Source organism: Plodia interpunctella, chromosome Z (genome assembly GCF_027563975.2).
Source record: "Plodia interpunctella isolate USDA-ARS_2022_Savannah chromosome Z, ilPloInte3.2, whole genome shotgun sequence".
Classification (NCBI taxonomy): Eukaryota; Metazoa; Arthropoda; class Insecta; order Lepidoptera; family Pyralidae; genus Plodia; species Plodia interpunctella.
In genome coordinates, this window is record NC_071324.2 from 3,466,404 (window position 1) to 3,485,994 (window position 19,591).

Below are 19,591 nucleotides of genomic sequence, written 5' to 3' on the forward strand. Positions count from 1 at the left end.
TTTATGGAGTCAAGGTGAGATGTGTTGGTGTTTCTAATACCTGTGGTGTGTGCCGGCCTGTAGGTACCTGTGATACCGTCAGCGAACCACAAGGTGGGGCTGCGGCGCGGCGGCGACGGCGCGCGGCGCCCGATGTAGCGCCGGCGCGGCGTGCGTGCCCAAGCTGGTTATTAATGATTTTAACCGGGCAGTGACGTTTCATTTTATTATTACATCCCATCGAAATAGTAAATCCTTACCCATATAATGTCCTTACCATGTTAATCATAAAAAAAATAAAGTTCACTGCTAAAACCCATGGATTTATTAAGTATTTCGAGTAGGTACCTACTAAATCCATGCTAAAACCATTTTCTCTTTCTGTCAATTTTAAGTATTTTATACTTTGATTTTATAGTAAGTGCAATATAGTAACAAAACAAACTTCAGCAAGCTTAAACTTTTACTTTAACGGGGTTAATTTAACATCACCTTTTCTTCGTATTTGGATTAACAGAATCATCTATCATTACCTAATATTGGTAATGATAGATGACAGCCGCGGATGGCGTGTCTGGCTACCGACCTAAGCTATCGGCTCATCATTTTTGTTTTTTCAAAATTTTGCTATAAATATAAGAGTAAAAAATGCTTTATCTGAACACTTTTGGCACGCTAGACGTCCAACATGACAAGCCGGGAACATACAAAGTAGGTACCTAGCCGTCGTCGCCGGGTTCTAGGACCACTGTAAAGGATCTCCGAATCATGGGTTGAAAACGTATTTCCCGTATCCCGGCCCATTTCAAACAAAACAGCTGGGTATTATAAAACTGGGCATGAGAGGTGACCATAAAAGACAAAAATGTAATGACGTTCTTATCCTTTTTTTCCCGTTTCATCTAGTGTTTTTTGGGTATTATAGCCCGCTGTCTTTAGTTATCTTTGCCTTTTCTCAGACCAATGGCTTATATATATTATTGTCAATGTCCGTTATGACTTTGACATTTTCCTTTGGAGAGGTTCAGAGTTTACAAGAGCGGGCTCTTCTAAATCTAGTTGGTTGGTACCTACAACAAATATTTTCCAAATTCAAACAAATATTTATGGGTAGGTAACCTAACTAGGTAGGTATTTATAAACGGATAAGATTATCAAAATATTCGTATTTGGGAAAGCAAAAAAATATATTTGGTTAGCTAATAACTAACAGTACATACCCATTACATACCTAATTAATTCATTCCGAACAGCAGAATATTTTTTTGCTCAGCGGAATAGCTTCCTAATCTTTTTTAAACGTTATAGAAGAATGTCTAAATATCCATTCCAAGGGTGCACAACCTTCCAAATGTAGTTATACTTATCTATCAAATAAATTATGTACAGAATCAGAAATACAAATAAAAAGCTTATTTACAACGTGATTTTAGGGCCGAGTTCACCGGACACCGACTCTTTAATACTTAAAAACAGCTGATTACATCTTGGTGTACACCATTTTTGCAAACCATTGTAGTACTTAGGTAGTAGTTAATTAATTTAGAAACATCTATCGGATGGGACGGAATATTTACTCCTGTAGAATTATGGAAAAAATAATGTTATGATAATGTACCTAGTCCCAACTAATATTATAAATGCGAAAGTAAGTATGTTTCCTCTTCACGCATTGACGCACGCTGACGAATAACATATAGGGTACTTTTTAACCAGATTTTCCGTGGGAATATCAAATTCCAACGAAAAGGCAAAGCCCCGGGGCGGAGCTAGTTACCTATATTTTACGAAAATAAAGCTTTGGCAAACTATTTGCCAATAGCCGGTATTACATTGATTAGGTATGTGGCGACATCTAAGCGCCAAATCCAAGGCGGCACAGACGCGCCGACTAAGCGCAACGACAAGCCGCATCACAATAATATGGAGAGATGGCGCTTTGAAAGAGACAAATCTCGAACGCGTAGTTAAAGATTTCATAAATACATCCTACTACATGTATCCGCCCGGTTCCTCCTAGGCGTCACAACCGGCCTGGTGGAAAAAATCTCCATTGTGGCGATTATGTATAAAATCTCGCACCCGCTACAGGTATACTAATATGGAATTTGCTGCAATACATAAACACTAAAATATTTGGTGTACGTAATTATAAGTGACTCTTTTTGTTCGCTTAAATATAACTATACTGTTTAGAGGTCAGTTACTTACTCAAGAGAGGCAACCGTGCTCTACCCGCAACACAAGCTATGCCTAGTTTCAGCCAATGTTGTAGAGCTTTCGGAATTGTTTAACATCGACACCAAAGTTTAATTAGACTATTCCACTAACGGCTATGCTGAGCAAGGAAGCTGTGCTGAGGAAGTGAAAACAAACATCCCTGTTTGGGTCATGAGCACAGATTACATAATACTTTTAGTAGTGATGAGTACTTATAAAATCTTCATTGGACTTATTGTTCCAAAAGTAAACAAAACATGATACTTAACACATTTTATTAGGACAGATTTATCTGTTTATATCATCCTACTGACATCAAGTACATTGAACCAATATGGATTAAGTCTATGAAACATCTGTTATAAACTACTGTCACAAGAATATTGTAGTTATGAAATAATACTTGAAACCATACATATTTGGATACATTTTATTCATACCTACAATTTTTATTTTCAGATTACATGATTCTAATGACATTAAGAACACGGATTATGTCTACAAAAAATCTGATATTACACAATAATGTTTAACACTTGAACCTATGAAATACATTTTATTCATACAAATGTATTGAGTGCTTCAGATAACATGATTTATTAATTAAGTATAGAGATTATACATTCACATTTAAGACATCAACATCTTTGGGAAACATTTAAATTACTACACATTTATTATTAGAAATCACATAAAATGATACATGGAGATCATCTAGTTTCTGAATAAATGCTTCCACATTGACATTATTGAAAATCTTTTTTTAAATATTCTTAGTTAACATTCACATTATTATAATCACATTTATGTAAGTCCACGACAAGTATTGGGTATCTGATATATATGTAAGATACAGTCGCAAGAATATTGACGTTTATTAGCTACTTCATATTTTGTTAACTGATTGGCTATAAAACGCAAACACCCTTGAGATTGATTTAATAGCTGTGAAAAGTAGTTGCTGTTTCGCCGACGACATAAAGGTTCAATTTCTCATGAGTTAGACTTTAGTGTAGACCCTTCGGCATGAATATCATCGACGCCTGGTCTAGCTTGAAGTCCCAACCACTCGAGTGGAACATTGCAACACCTAAAACGGACAAGTATTTTAATCAATTTAAGTATTTAATACAAAAAAAATACATCAACCAGGTATATTTACTATCGGATATTAATAAAATTGTAAGTTACGGTTTGCATGATTCCAATATCATGCAAATTATAACTTAACTATAAAAAGAAATATATAGGAACAAATAAATTCAACAATGAGTATTTAAGCCTTTGGCATCGCATTGTGAGCACAGCATAACTTCAGAGCACTTGCTCTGAAGTTCCACATAAAGTGTTAATGTCCTAAAGCATAATTGAAATCTGTGAAACATACATTGCTGTTTCGCCAATAACATAAACGCTCATTTTGTCACGTGTTGGGCCTTTTTTTATGAATGCTCTCGATCCCTGAATCTTGCGATACCTAGAATACAAAAAATATATATATCATTCAAGGAACCAAACCAAATTATAGATGCTCCAAAAAAGGATAAACACTTCCTTCTATCTTATGCTGATCTATTTTTTCATTACCTACTCAACCAGAACTCCTCGCCTATCCAATTCTTGTAATTAATAGTCGTTATAATCACGCCATGTTGCTCCAATCCGAAACCAATTTTTCCGAAGGAATGCCGAAGTCGTCTCTTCTATCCCATGTAAATAAGAAAAATGTAATCTTCAATTAGCGTTTTATAGCTAATCGAATGTTACCTACATACGACAAACTAACATTAACCAAATGTAGAACGTTTGTTGCACAGTGTTTTATTTATCCTGTAAGTTCTTTCCTACATATAACTACTAATAACAAACAGTTTAGCAGGCTAAACATACAAAGAACCAACTTGGTTCCAATATTGATTTTCAGTGACACTATTACAATTATAGTTCGAGTTTATGTCTGTGCAAAAACTACTATACAAAATTAAATTGTTAATGAATACATTTTGTGGAAAAGACATCTTGGGAAACAGCCCAGTATGAAACAAAGGGACATTTCGGGAAAGGCATTCTGGACTTGCCTGTATTCTTGGAATTTATTCCTTACATAAGTAAATGTTAGTTGGACCAACTGATTTGATTTTTCCTAAAAGGTGTAGAACCAAGTAAAGTATCTATTCAATACCTTTATGGTATCCTGTGAAAAACTGAGACAAACAAATAAATGATCTTTTTTGCAACAAAGCATGGATGGATGTCTGAAACTACAAAACATTGCTAACTTACATGCCAGTATCCGTCTGGTCTGCTCTGCTCACAGAGAACAGCCTTTAAGAACCAATATATAGTCCCTTTGTTTGGTAGAGAAGAGATACCATTTAGAAAATATACACAAGAGTAACCCTGAAAAAATAAGCAGTCTGGTCAGAGTTCTTTGATTCATAAATCACCTGTTAGTTTCATTCAGAAAATAATCGGATTATTATGAATTTCTATGTGTACTTTCTCAGTGTTTTTATTTTATGGTTATACGTAAAAAAATTGTTTCACATTCAAATATATTTTTTTAAAATTTAATATGTTTCTTTTCATAGTCCTGTCTGAAAAGTTTTTATAGTTAGGCTTGCTGCATTATTCACTGTTTTATTTATCCTGTGAGTTCTTACATAGGCATAACTACTAAAAACAAACTGTATAGCAGGCCAAACATACAAAGAATAATAATTTCAGCTTACCAATGTACTTGTAAATCAAAAAACAGTTTTTATATATTATGGATTATCTCCTTCATCATCATTGTCATAATAATAATAGTAATAAATCGGTTCTGTAAAGTTGTGTACAAATTTCAATGCAGCCATTTTATGTTGCATTGCAAGTATGACAGTGTGACCAGTGTCTGATTCAATGACATCTATTTGTAGTATCGGACAACTACAGATAAGGCTTTGACCTAAGCCCGACTTCTCAAAAAAGTTGTATCTCTTCATTGGTGCAGTGTTGCAAAGATTTAATTTTTCTGAAGAAAGTGGAGCATAATATATATGAAGTCTTCCCCAACGAGTTCCTAACAAGAAAAAGTCTCCATATTTTAACACTGATACAATATCTCTCAGATTCACTAGGCGGGTGGTTTGGAAGTACACCTGCCAGCAGTAAGGATCATAAATATTATGATCCTGAAGCTGATTCAAAGGGCCTGGTTCATGACTGATTGTGGTCATGTGTACTAGTTTATCATTTACAAGATTGTAGATATCATGATGTTCTGTTAGTATACGAAGATGGTCTTTGAACCCAAGTGACAAGACCTTAAAATTTAACTTGACAAGAAATTGGCTTGATACATCTTCTAGATTAGTTGTGAAAATCTCATCGCCAAGGGTGATATAGTATACCACCTTATCAACCAAAAGATATTTCATAACACGGTTATATGTGACACATGATTCCCCACTTGGGTTATCTAAAGCTTTCCTCACAAGATGCAGGTGATGTCAGAAATCCACAACAGCAATAAAATAGATGTTCTCCCTATATTGGGAATAACTTCCAATGATAGGTTCACGATCCATCGCTGGGTCAAAGGTTTCGGCATTAAAGTACATTATGGATTCTTTAGTGTGTACACCAACAGTTCCATCTCCAATAATCCTAAAGCTTTTTATTTGCTCACTTGGCATTGTGGCTCTTGCAAATTCTTTGCGACTTTCTGTTGCCGTCGATAGTTTTGGCCATACTGCAAAAGACCTATATAATTGGAATGTACGTACTGTCGGTTTCACTTTATACTTATGTTCAGTATAAATATCGCAGTAATCATGTTTACAATGATCACGCCATAAACGTTCATCATAAATTAATTTATTAATAATATCGTTCCATCTGGAACACACAGCCTTGCATTTTACAACATCTCTGGGTGGTAGAAGATAAAGAATGGCAGTAAGTATTTCTGTTGGTAAACAATTTATGTTGCAAGGTTCTTCTTCAGTAGTATGCATTGTATCTGAAAACGATCCGATCACAATATAGGATTCAAATTATTAAAGTAATGTAAAATTTTATTCCTCTAGCACTTACTTTCCTCAACAGTGCTTCCAATATCCATATCAAAACCAAACTAGCGAGATTCTTGGGAGACGTGGGCGTTGCGCGTTGTATTATTTCTAATTACGTACATGTATAATTTTTATAGCAGGAAGGTACCTTTATGCACACAGATCAATACAGGAGATGCATTGCATTCAATATGCCCGGGCCGGCGCAGCCAGCCAGCGGCGTAGAGGGGGGTATTTTTCTTTTACAATAAATGACAAGTGGGGTGAGGTGAGACCATAGAGTTCTGTAACCTACTTGCCCAGTATAGAGTAGAGCGAGCTTATGGACTCGAGACTTAAGATAAGAAAAAAAAAATGCCCTACTTTTTTAGATTTTAATGCTGAGAACATTGCAATGTATATTATAAAAAATAATAGGGCATATTACGCGAAGCTCAGCGCAGATGGCGCTACTGGTACAACTAAGGTACACAAGCATTGCCAATGGAGGCAAAAAGCGCAAATTTTCAATATTGTTGCAGATTTACGACCAAAAATATCTCCTACGCAATCGTGGTGCGAGTTTAAAGGAAAAAGGAAGGATTTAGTGGATTATCCTGAAAATAATAACACTATTTTAGGTTATGTTCTGCATTATTTGGTCAACTGTGGTCATAAACTGATATAAACTTGATTTGGACTGAAGATCTTAGACCTGTATGAAGTCCATATTTTAATTGTCTTCACGTGTGAAGTATTCCGAGCTTCTTTTCGACCGTGGTTCGAAAATTTTACAGCATGAGGCGTATCCCATAGTTTTCAAAGTTTTTTATCTTATGGAAAACGATTTTTCCCAATATTTCGGCACCCGAATATGCTACAATGTTCTACATTTTCACAAACGAATGTTTACATGATTAATAAAGTACTCTACAATAAACGTTTTAATCGACATAGCAAAAGGCAGCAAAGCTTTTGTGTACCTAACATACAGTGCTGTACTCTGGCGGGATAAATGTGTAGTAAAATTTAAACCTATATTTGAAACTCCCTATTTAAGATTTCGTTAAGTACCTACCTATATTTGGAACGCTCAGGCGTGGTAGCAGCTGTCGCCAGGTAGTTAAGGATGACAATGTTTTATTTAAAAAAAATGTTTATATGCCTAAAATAAAATCACATAGGTAAGTATTTTTGGGATTGTCCAAACGCTTCATACCAAACTAAATGGTCTGTGATACCAAATAACACAAAATACTGACGTCACTATGGAGTAATCTCATCAAAAGACCTGAAATGAAATTGAGGTCTTTTAATTTTGTCTTTTTATTCTTTTAGGACTGGCATTTTTGTAGATATCCTACTAATATTATAAATGCGGAAGTTTGTGAGGATGTGTGCGACGTGCGTGCATATATTATGTTATTGTTTCACGCAAAATCTACTGGACGGATTGTTATGAAATTTGGTACACGGTTAGAATATAACCTGGAGTAACACATGGGGTACTTTTAATCCCGAAATTCGCACGGGAGCGAAGCCCCGGGTGATAGCATGTATATAATTCTTACCCATTTTAAGGTATAAGGTTGTAATTTTTAATTAGTTTTATTTTTTTTATTAATTGTAGTTAGTAGCGGAATACATAAAAACAAAATTAATGCCTCAAATACAGACATAATTATATCACAAAAAACATTAACAATAGATTTATTTCGATTTTACATTTTCAGCTTATTTTTTAATTTTTCCTGATATTCTGGAAGTTCCACGCCATCCCAGTGAAGTGTCACTTCATCGAAGAATCTGGAAAAGAAAAATTTAACGCTGAGACGATAACAATAGTGTTTCTAAATTCGGCAAAAATACTTGATCGTGTTTTCTGAATGTAAAACACGATCTTCGACCTGTTTAGATTGTATACCTTTCGTCGAAAGTCTGTGAATATTATAAATGCGAGAGACTATCGCTTTCACGTCTAAAGCGCTAGTCAGATTTCGATTAAATTTCGAGTGGACATAGTTAATGAATCAACGTCATACATTAAGCTACCACAGGTGGAGTTGCGGGCAACAGCTAGTTACTGTATAAAGATTACGTCTGATCGTTTTGATCTGATCATTCAGATTTTCTACAAAAATTATTTACATCTGATTTGTCACGACTATGGTATCCTAAAGCCCACGAAAAGCTTAGGTATAAGGATTATATTTGATTTACCTCGAATCCGCGACAACCCATATCTTTTATTAATTTTTATTTATAATTAGTAGTAATTACGTAAGTTTTATTAGTTTTCAGTTAACTTTATATTTCGTAACTTAGGTACAGTTATAACTAGCTGCATCCCGCGGCTTCGCTCTCATGGGAATTTCGGGATAATAAGTGCCGTGTGTGTAATTTTGTTTAGTTATTAATAATAGACATAAAAGATTTAATAGAAAAAATAAAATTGTATACGTGTTTGTGTACAATTTTATCTTTAGTAAATAATATTTATATTTTAATATTCATTCAAATTTATTTAAATAGATTGATAAATACTGGATTGAAAAAATTATTATATAGTATTAATAATACCTTTCTTGTAAATACTGAAGCACAGCTTTCTCATGTTGGTCGAGGCCGTGGCTCAAGCAACGCAAGGTGTCAAACAGCTGTTCGCGTGTGACCACGCCGCACAAATTGGTCGCTATGTCTGGCTGGCTCAACGTGAACCAAGTCGCCAATCGTGCCAGTTCCACGTTTTGGCTCTGTTAAGAAAAGCATTACTTTTCTCAAAATATAGTCCATCATAGCGTAACTAAAACGATTCTAGGTGTACCATCTGTTTATCATAGTAATCTCTCTCTCTCTCTCTCTCTCATTTGAGCGTTTTCCCGGTATCTTCCACAGTCGTCGGAGCCCACGGTCCGCTTTCCTGCTTTTTAATCTCCACTTCGCACGGTCGTCGGCACGACACGGTTTCTTATCATAATAATGCATTGTCATATTTGTCATGGAACATGAAGCGAAGTGGAAAATTTCAGAATATTTGCGTAAGTAGACAATAAAAAAAGATAGACAAAAATCGGCACAGATGAAACAATAAAAGATTGTAAAATTAATTCCAGAGTTTGATCGAATAGGTATCTTCGACTAGTGGCAAATAGGCGAACGCCATTTATCACTTAGTCCGGGAAGAGGACACTTTTCAGAATCACATTTATTCGATCACCCCTCTGGAATATATTCTTTCGAATATATTCGTTGTATGAAGTACTTACTAATTCCATGTTTCGATCAAACATAGTTTTGGTGCTGTCAATGTCAACAAAATGCCGACTTTTAATTTGTCAAAGTGAAAAAAAAAGTCTATGATTTGGACGACGACGAGGTAAAAGCCATAGATAAAATAATAATATATAACCTTGCAATATTCCGAGGCCTGTTTGCAGAGCGCCTTGATGTCATCGCTCGCCGGATGCCACGGCTGCGGCCCCATGTTTGAGAGGAGTCCCATGCCCGTGGCGGCTGCGTTTATTACACCCACTCCTTTACTCTGAAAATAGAGTGGACAAGTTTTTATTATAGAGTATTTAATTCACTACTGTTGCACACAGCCAAACGCTCCATACTAAATGACACTAAAACACGTTACGGTAGAGTAATGTCTTAGGGAAAAAGCTAGATTAAATCTTAAATATTTTTTTTAATAGACTTTTCAACAAACTAAACTTTCGTATAAGCAGATCTTATATTTAAATATGTATCTATATTATCTAGTGTATATGTTACGGTTAAATCCCGAAGTGCGCCCAAAACCAAGGATTAGCCGGTTAGACCAAAGTACACTACTCATTTATAATTCACTAGCAGCCCGTCCCGGCTTCGCTCGAGTAAAAACATAATAAATAAATTACACACCTAAATCTTCCTCAGGAATTACATGGAAATCCGTGCAGACAGGACATAATTTTAAATTTATCGCAAACAGACAGATGAGGCAGAGGACTGTTTTATAATATGTAAGGATGTCTATCAGTGCAGGCAATCTATTCAGTAAGTATAGGAAATATTGTTTGCTCTTGAAAACAATGTCAATTTATTGGTTTATTGCTGGTTATTTATGGTCAATTTGCAGACCTTGTTCGTCAACCAACATCAAGGTTAATTCAATCAACACCCAGTCTAGTAGCAGCTGTATTCACCCAGTAATTGTGCTAAACAAATTGCACAGATTGACTCTGATACCTGGTGAGGAAATCGCTGCAATAGAAAGAATTTGTCAAGAAAATGTATAGGAAATTGAATAAAAATTTAATGAACAATTTAAAAAATCTCCCCAATTCCGATGTTCCGTCTACTAGAAACCTGATGGTTTATTATGGATTAGGTATAAGTTAAAACAACGTAGAGCAATGAATTAAAATAAAAACTAAATAACTATTAAAAGTAAATAATACAAAATATATCCTTTTTAAAAGAACGAAATCATATTTATTAGACCTTTATGTTAAAATACTTCCTAAGTATGAAGGAATATTTTGATACGTAAACGTTGTCGCGTCAGGCGGTCGCCCTGCGACTAGTAACACTTGAAGTCGATTTTGTGTTCTTGCGTATAGTGCCATTAGGTAGTCCTCTGCCGCATCTGTTTATTTGTTTGTTCGCAACAAACTCAAAAACGACTACATGGCTCTAGTTAGGTGACTGGAGAGTGGCATATGCTACTTTTTGCTAATGTAATCATAAAATCACTCACTGCGCTGAGACGCATAGCCTAGCTAGTTAATAGGGAACAACAGCATTCCCCAGGAGGGTTGACCTTAGCCAGGCGATCGGTTGTAAACCTACAGCCGAATCAAAAAAAAAATCCCCGGGCTTTGCGACGCCACAACCTTGAACGATGAGAGTGAAACATTAAGAAATACAATGTTCAAAATGGAATTACCTTGAAGAATTTCGTATAATTCTGGAGTCTATTATCAATCACTGTGGACTTGGCGTAGGACAGAACGGAGGAAATCTTCACGTCCGACTCCTCAACGATCTCCTTCATCAGGTCCAGGTCGTAGTCGGCGATGCCTACGTAACGTGCCTTGCCGTCCTTGACCGCCCTCTCTAAAGCTGGTAGTGTTTCCTTCAATATCACCGACGTATCTGCTGTAAATGTCGGATCGTGAATCTGAAACGTGAATATACCACAGTTTTTTATTGTTAATTTCGAATATTGGTGTCAGAGTCCAGTCGCCTAAAGGCATCTGACATGACTTTAACGACTATTTGCGTCTAGTGGCACGTAATCGCATACATACTAGTGACCTTAAACTGTCAACCAGTGTGCAGGTTTCCTCAGGATGTTTTCCTTCACTGGAAGCAAGTGGTGGTCTGTGAAAAGTATTATACATGAGTCAGATTGCTGTACAAACTCATGTGGCACGAGTAGGAATCGAACCTAGGACCTTTCGCTCACAGGAGGACGGGCTTAACCAAATGACCATCACCCGTTCAGTTCATTTTCACGTATTCTATCATAATTTTGCAATTTTTTTATAAATTTTCATAACTTGTCCGTTAACTATTAGAAAAATGAAAACTACATGTATATTTATTTACTTTTTATTTAAAGAGGACATATAATCTCAATAATGGTCATATAAATAATCATCGCGGCGACTGAGTTAAGTACTCCTCCTTTTTTTTAACGACATTTCATTATTTTTAGCAGACTTAATAATAGAAGTGGAATATAATGTTAGCGCTTCTACAATCGTCTTACTAAACATTGTTACGAAAACAACTATTATCCAACGATAAATTACCTATAGATAAAGATTAAAGATATAGTTAATTACTTAGCGTGCCTTTTTATACATAATAAAACATCTTATCAAAATATTATGTAATTCTAAAGTAAAATGTTTCAGCCACCATATTATTAGAGTTCCGTACCTCACAAGGTAAAAAATATAGGATGATTTGTTGTTAATCTGTCTGTCCCTCCTTATGTCAAGACTCTCACCCTCAAAGTACATCATCATCAGCATCAGGTAAAGTAGAAATTGTCCTAATATATTTATACAACAAACTGGCGCCCCGTCACGGCTTCGCTTGAGTAAAAACATAATCATCATCACAAATTATAAAACAAAATCGTCTGCCGCGTCTGTCTGTCCGCGATAAACTCATAAACCAATGCACGGATTTTGATGCAGTTTTCACTAATAGATAGTGTGATTCCTGTGGAAGGTTTAGGCTATAATTTATTATGTTTTTACATGAGCGAAGCCGGGACCGGCCGCTAGTAAAATAGTACTATACATATAAACCTTCCTTAGGAAGTACACTATCTCTTAGTAAAAACCGCATCTAATCGTATACACACTAGAGAACTTAAACTTTCAACCAGTTTCGCACACGATGTTTTCCTTTACTGGAAGCGAGATGTAGTGTATAAAAACTTCTATACATACCTAATTCAGATTCACATACAAACTTATTTGGCACGAGTAGGATTCGAACCTGGGACCTTTCGATCACAGGCGGACGATCGTAACCAATAGACCACTAAGGTGGTGACTTTAATTGGTAAATATTGAAGCTTATAAAACTATTATATAGGTGAAACTAAATAAAATATTTTAAAATTAGGTTCTGACCTGTATTAAATCGACGTAGTCCAACTCTAGCAGCGACAAAGAATAGTCCAAACTAGCGGCGACCCTTTCTGCGCTGAAGTCAAACATCTTCTCCACCGCCAACTCATATCTGCCGACTTTACCGCCAATGTAGTAGGAATCCCGAGGGATTCCCTTCAATGCCTAGAAATTTATGAATGAAAATAGATTAAACATACGGATTCGGTGACTACTTGACTGATTGGGTATAAAATAAAATGCATATATGATACTGGGGAAGTATTATTGTAATCTGTGCTGTAATTAAAGGTCATTTTAATTGATCACTTTTATTTTTACAAAATTGTGAATATTTCAAAAACGACTGATCCGACTTTGATGCCTCACGAACTTAAAAATTCTATTGGCATATCCTACAAACCTTTTAAATTTCATCAAAATCGGACCAACGGTTCGAAAGCTATCGCGTTTCAAACATACATACATACAAAAAATGTATTTTTGCCTCAAGTAGAATGTTAGACTTCGCTCGCTTCGTTCGCTCGGTCAATTATATTTATTGTTTTTTTTTGATCTAATTAGAGTATATTACAAATGCTTTTTAATGTCAAAACAGCATTTCATTACGTGTCTTCCAAAGCACGGAGGTAATTATTACCATAGCTAAATTTTTAAATTAATAATGTTCACCTTTCCAACGGTCCTCTCCGAGCTTCCTTGGCCGTACCATGGACTTACTTCGATATAGTTCACTCCTTGCTCAAACGCCTCCTTGATCAATTGTATACTTTTATCTTCCTCAAATTTCCTGGAAAGATCGGCAATCAAATCAGATTTTAGTATTATATCTCTATTCGAAAGATTAAGTATTTTAAAATTGAACAGCGCATAACATCAAACGTATCATGGATATCGAGGCGTAACAACAGCATTCACAAAGAGGTTTGACATCAGACAGGGGTTCATAATACCATAGACAAATCATTGATGATTTGGATTTTTAGCTTTAAGGTATATTTTTTGCGGACCCGGTTTTCGATACGGCACAGGCAATAATGTAGCTAGGAAAGATGAGAAAATACAATTAGGTATTATTATTAACCAGTAGGGCTACCATCAACTTTTACAGAACGATTCCAATACAACTCAGTTCAATTTAGGAACCTAAAATGAATCGCATTCATACTAAAAATTAAGTCGACGGTACGAATTTGCGATGCAGTTCAGTTTAGGTCGTAAAGTGGATCGCGTTAAGAGATGATGGTAAGCCGGACCGGAAAAAGTGGGTACTTTTTCTGGTCCGGCAAACTATATTTAACCCAAATAAGCGTAGCAACATATATATACAGTCGACAACCTATCCAACCATCAAATGAATCACCTATATAAACGAATATACTTATTTAATAGATTTGTAAACAAAGAGATTTAAAAAAATTAAACTGACGATTTAGCGAAGCCTAATAGAAATAACACAGAACACGAGCAAGTATGATATGCCAAGCGTGAATGCACGATAACGAACAATAAATAAATACTTATGGACAAATCACACAGGTTGAGCAAGGTCGAGACAAGTGTTATGGTATACTAACTTAACAATACTATATTATATAACACATACATTATATAGATTAGCAAGACCCAGGTCATTCGAAAAAGATAATTTTTCGTCTTGTCCTGGAGATACCCATCTCCAGTGTAGCAGAATCTCCGGCTTAATGATTATGCCACAGTCCTCATTAATAGTCCCATAAAAAGTTATCGAAAGATACGTAGGTATTTTGATTTATAATATTTTATGTTGTCTTGAATTAAAATGAGATAAATGATTTAGGATTAGGATGTCTTTCATCTCATACTTTTTTAGTTTCATAAGTATGTGTGCGTACATAATAAAATATCTTGTCTTCTTATTTCAACATTTCAAGGTCAAATATTAGAAAGTTTGAACATAAATTGTCATTCATGGTTTATACGCCTTTATGGCTACGTACTCTTTATTATTCTATGGTATGGCCAAGGAAGAAATATAATTTGACTAATATCCATTCTAAAGAGTTCGTTAACATTGCAAATTAAGTCTACTTACGCATATATATTACTAAACGAGGCGCCTCCCAAGCTGATATGAGACAATTTCATGTCAGTGGTTCCAAGTTGATTGTACTTCATCGTTGCGGCCATTGTTTTGGTTGGGACGTGGTATTCGCGCGGGTGGTACTACCAACCGGCGCCGACTGACTTGTTGACAATCACTAAGTGCTTGTGTTATAATTTATCTGCGGCAGATGTAAAGGCTATTAAAAAAGACGATAAATTGGTTATTGTCACGGAATAAAACATAACAAACTCACGTGTTATTATCGAAGAGATATGAGCTTATCTTAATTTGTTTTTTAGATAATTCTCAAGACGGGTGCACTGGTCTTGAGAATTTTTCGTTTTGAGAATGAGATCCTGAAGAGGTCGAAATTATAGTGACTGTTGCCTGCTATAGCCTATTTTTGACCTCGGGTCATTAACTATATATCTAGTCCAAATTTCATCCAAATCAGCCAAGAGTTTAGCTGTGAAAGCGTGTTCGAAAGAAAAACAGATAACTAGCAGTTATGCAAAAAAAATTGTGATTCTATTGATTGTCCTTCTGTCACACAAAATGTAACAAATAAACACACATAACAAGCTCGCCCCGGAACTTCGCTTTTTAGAGTTGATAAAATGTACGTATACATTGAATTCTATCCATACTGGGTACAGGGAGCTCGTCGCGACGCTGCTGTTCAGAAAAAAAATAGTCTATTTAAAAAGCTATAGTCTATGTCTCATCTGAGCGTATTCCCGGATTCTTCTCAGCCGTCGAGTGGTGGAGTCTTAATGCAATGCATTCTCTTTATTAAGATGACTTCTTTGCTCTTTGATATGGTTACACTGTCACCACAATGTCAGTAAAATCTTCGTAAAATCAGTCACTTTGATGGAGTGATAGAATTAAAATTCTTGTTTTTTTTTTTATTATTGTTAATCTATATAACTTTAATAAATTGTGTTACTTTCATGCATAAATTAAAAGTTAAGTAACAGCTCATCAGGCTACTCAAATTCACTGCAAAAACGTCATTGTTATCGCGGCATAGAGATCAAATTGGAATAATTCGTCATGTTGTTAACTGTACCTCGGCGCCAGGTTGCTGTTTAGTGGGTAAGTACGTTGGGTACTTCTCCCTCACATGACTGTACAAAGTTGCAAATAAATTAATATGAATATGCTGAGGTCCATGTAAAGATGTCAACCCTTTTTTTTTTCAAAGCTATATGTGATATCCATGAGAGGTTTTTGAATTTATTTATTTTATGTTTATCACAGAGGACAATAGGTTAAACTTGATGTATCATGATTGTCTACCGTATTTGGATAATATGAGAATGTTCCTGTACATGTATGTTAAAATCATGTGATTTAAACAAAATCAAGACTACTCTCAACTTTTATTAATACTGATCATTGTGTTAAACTTCAAGCATATTTTTATATGCCAGCAAAAAGCTGGTAATACAAAGTGAAATTTTGTTAACATTATTTGACATTACTGATATTATAATCAATGGAATGTAACAAATGAGCCGAGATAATAACAGAGAAACTGGAAAATCACATAAATATTACAAACCAACATTGTGTACTACATAAATAAAAAAAAAACATTTTTTTTCTTCAAGTATTTGCAATGACAGGAAACAGATTCTTGTTATTAATGATTAGGGTCAGAAATCATTGTAGTATTGGATACACATTCACATTTATTGTAGATAAAATATGTGATTAAGTGTTCAAGAAGCTCACTGAAGTTGTGGTGGACCAGTGGTTAAGGTGCCTGTGATCAACAGGTCTCAGCTTTGCATTGTACTTGTACATAATTTCTTTGTGTATCAATTGGATTCATGTATAAAATTTTCATTGATTACCACTTATTTTATGTATTAAATTTTCATTGTATCCCGTGTACTCCAGCTTCCAGCTTCGGAGGCTTGGTTGACAATTTGATGTCACAGTTAGTATACTTAAATAACTAGACTAGCCTTAATTTATATTTATACTAGCTGCACCCTGGGGTTTTGCTTCTGTGGGTATTTCGGGATAAAAAGTACTTACCCTATGTGTTATTCCATGTTATATTCTACCCATTTACCAATTTCCATAACAATCAGTCTAGTAGATTTTGTGTGAAAGAATAAACAGACATACACATAATCCTCAAAAACTTTCGCGTTTATAATATTAGTAGGATTACATATTGTAAAAGTGTGGATGTGTGACAGAATTATTGCAAATTCTATTATCATTTTCTTAAAATTTGAATCATCAATCATAATATATAAATTCTATACAACAAGGCTGCATATTCTGTGAATTCCCAAGGGAATGAGGTCCCGGTCCACAGCTATTATTAAATACCTATATAATAATATAAAACAATAACCTGTGCCTCTACTTGTTTCCTGGTTGGGGACACCAACGCAAGCACTATACAGGAGAACGATCTCCCAATAAGGGGCCATTTCACTCATTCCTCCGAGAAGACAATAACATTTTATTGGTGTTATTGTTATGTTATGAAAGTTTAATTAGTATATATATAATTCATCGCTTTGGATTTTAATTATAATTAAATATAACAATAAATTAAGATAGATTTTAACTTATCTGGGTCGTGTTTAGTTACATAAAACCATCAAAACTGTAGGTTAACACTAGGTGCCTAATTTAAAAAGTAAAAAACCAAAAATAAAACAAAACCAAAACAAAACACATCTTACATTTGATTTGACAATGACATTTGGCGATGCATATGCATGCCATGCATGCATGGACATGTTAGACAATTGAACCACTACATTAGTGCTACTAGATAGCTCATGGGGGTTGGTGCAAAAGTTTTGAAAGTTGGTGGTGATTGTTATGCCAGGCATACTAGTGATATAGTAATGTAAACTTAGTCTAAAAATATTACGAACCGGCAGCGTCCCACTTCTAGGCAAAGGCCTCCCGCCATTCTTTCCAAATGGTGATGTCTTATGTAAAGTCTTTCAAATTAGTAGGTACTATAATCAATCAAATTCTGAATGTTGTATACAATAAGGTTGGAGGTTATTTTTTAGAGAAATATTTCTAAACTTCCATGTAGCAAACATAATACTCCAATAGATGTATTAGTGCATGTCAAAGATGTGTTCACATCTCGTGTTATTACAAAACTTTGACTTGGAACTGGTTTAATTTAAACCAGGACTATGAGATCTTGCGAGTTCTACTTTAAGGAATAAAAAATTTAATAGAAGCACTCTATATAGACCTTAAGTCTTAACTCAAGGTTACTAACTGACACTGACACATGAAAAGCACTGACATTTATATTAGTATTACCAGGTGCGATTTTCCATTTTTATTTTCTAACACATTAAATACATATTGGTTTAAATATTTTAGCCATACCAAATCAGTAAAATAATCGGGGTTTAACTGCGATCTAGCTGTAAATTATGAACGTGATTGGAGGCCACGTTGCAAAGTCAGCTTGACAAATACAATAGTAGAATATTTAAGTATACCCTGGCAACACTAAACAATGCAGCGAGCTTTTTTTAATGCCATTGCTTCGCGTTTCGTGATTGACGTGAGTGTCGTACTGCAATTCTCAATAGTAAACTGCATCGTAAAGACCTATTGCACTTTATTTATTTCTACTGATAACTTAAATTTCTAAATATTTAATTAAAATGTGATTATTTTTGAGATACGAGAAGAACTGACTGAGTAAGTATCTACCTAACAACACCTTCCTAACGTTGTTCATCACTTTACCTCATGTTTACTTTAACTTCGTCCAATTTATTGTTCCTACCTGCTCAATTATATTACTTTCTATGAACTTTTTATTTTTATTAAAGTATTGTAATAATGATTATAAATTATATTTTTATAAAAATCGTCTTTTTTATTTATTTATTTATTATTTTCCAATCTTTTTTATTAAACAAAAATTTAAAATATATTGTTATATACTATTATTTGACTTATTTACATAGTTTATTTTTTATTAAATTTTAAAACATATATATATTTAAGTATATGTACATACTTATAGATTGTTTAACTTTTATTATGTTATTACATACTTAAAATTAAATATGCTTTGATGATACATTTATAATTGTTTATTTCAGGCAAAAAAATGTTGGTACAAATATTAATGGCCCAAATTATAAATACCAGAACCAAAGTAACTTACATATTTATTATGAAAATAAATTTATAGAAATTGAAAATTTTTACCAGTTAACTAAAAATACTGGTTGCATTTAAAAAAGTCAATTAAGTATAATATTTTTATAAAAAATATCTACTCCTGCGATGTACTATTCAGAGAGCATCCCACGGTACCGCCAAAAGAAAACCCTTTTGCTAAAAATGTTTTATAAAGGTCACCAGGTTTATGGTACAAATTCAAACTACCTCTTTCGGAAGATACGACGTATGTGATGCCATAATTTATTTTAAAAAATGTAAATAACTACTTACTTTATGTTGAGATCTCTAAGGAAGCAAGTTGTGATCCATGGTCTGAGCCTGTCTCCACCAGAGCAGATATGATCATTTGTATTGCATTGTAATAATTTGTATGTTTAGTTATTTATTTAATTAACTTTCTAGTAATAGTGGAAGACTAACTTTTT

General features: G+C 34.5%; 2 protein-coding genes across 8 annotated transcripts in view; one reads left to right on the forward strand and one right to left on the reverse strand.

The window, feature by feature from the left end:
- Window positions 1-2,457: 2,457 nt before the first annotated feature.
- On the reverse strand, window positions 2,458-17,912 carry LOC128683077 (uncharacterized). 7 transcript variants are annotated; one of them, XM_053768301.1, is made up of 13 exons: window positions 17,873-17,912; window positions 14,949-15,138; window positions 13,547-13,664; window positions 12,878-13,039; window positions 11,170-11,403; window positions 9,646-9,777; window positions 8,817-8,989; window positions 6,280-8,042; window positions 4,932-6,205; window positions 4,483-4,599; window positions 3,787-3,902; window positions 3,587-3,676; window positions 2,458-3,289 (listed from the first exon to the last, which is right to left on the reverse strand). In XM_053768301.1, the coding sequence occupies exons 2-8, from the start codon at window positions 15,041-15,043 to the stop codon at window positions 7,958-7,960; spliced, it is 999 nt and encodes a 332-aa protein (XP_053624276.1). In that variant the 5' UTR covers window positions 15,044-15,138; window positions 17,873-17,912; the 3' UTR covers window positions 2,458-3,289; window positions 3,587-3,676; window positions 3,787-3,902; window positions 4,483-4,599; window positions 4,932-6,205; window positions 6,280-7,957. The 7 variants fall into 7 exon arrangements, with proteins under 7 accessions (XP_053624276.1, XP_053624275.1, XP_053624277.1 ...); XM_053768300.1 differs by lacking the exon at window positions 17,873-17,912 and adding an exon at window positions 17,338-17,681; XM_053768302.1 differs by lacking the exon at window positions 17,873-17,912 and adding an exon at window positions 17,338-17,681 and having other exon boundaries at window positions 14,949-15,156.
- A 584-nt stretch (window positions 17,913-18,496) lies between these two features.
- Window positions 18,497-19,591, forward strand: part of alpha-Man-IIb (alpha-Mannosidase class II b) — a 49,928-nt gene continuing 48,833 nt past the window's right edge. Inside the window, exon 1 of the mRNA XM_053768828.2 lies at window positions 18,497-18,671. The gene's annotated coding sequence lies outside the window, so the exon portion shown is untranslated. The remainder of the gene's footprint in view (window positions 18,672-19,591) is intronic.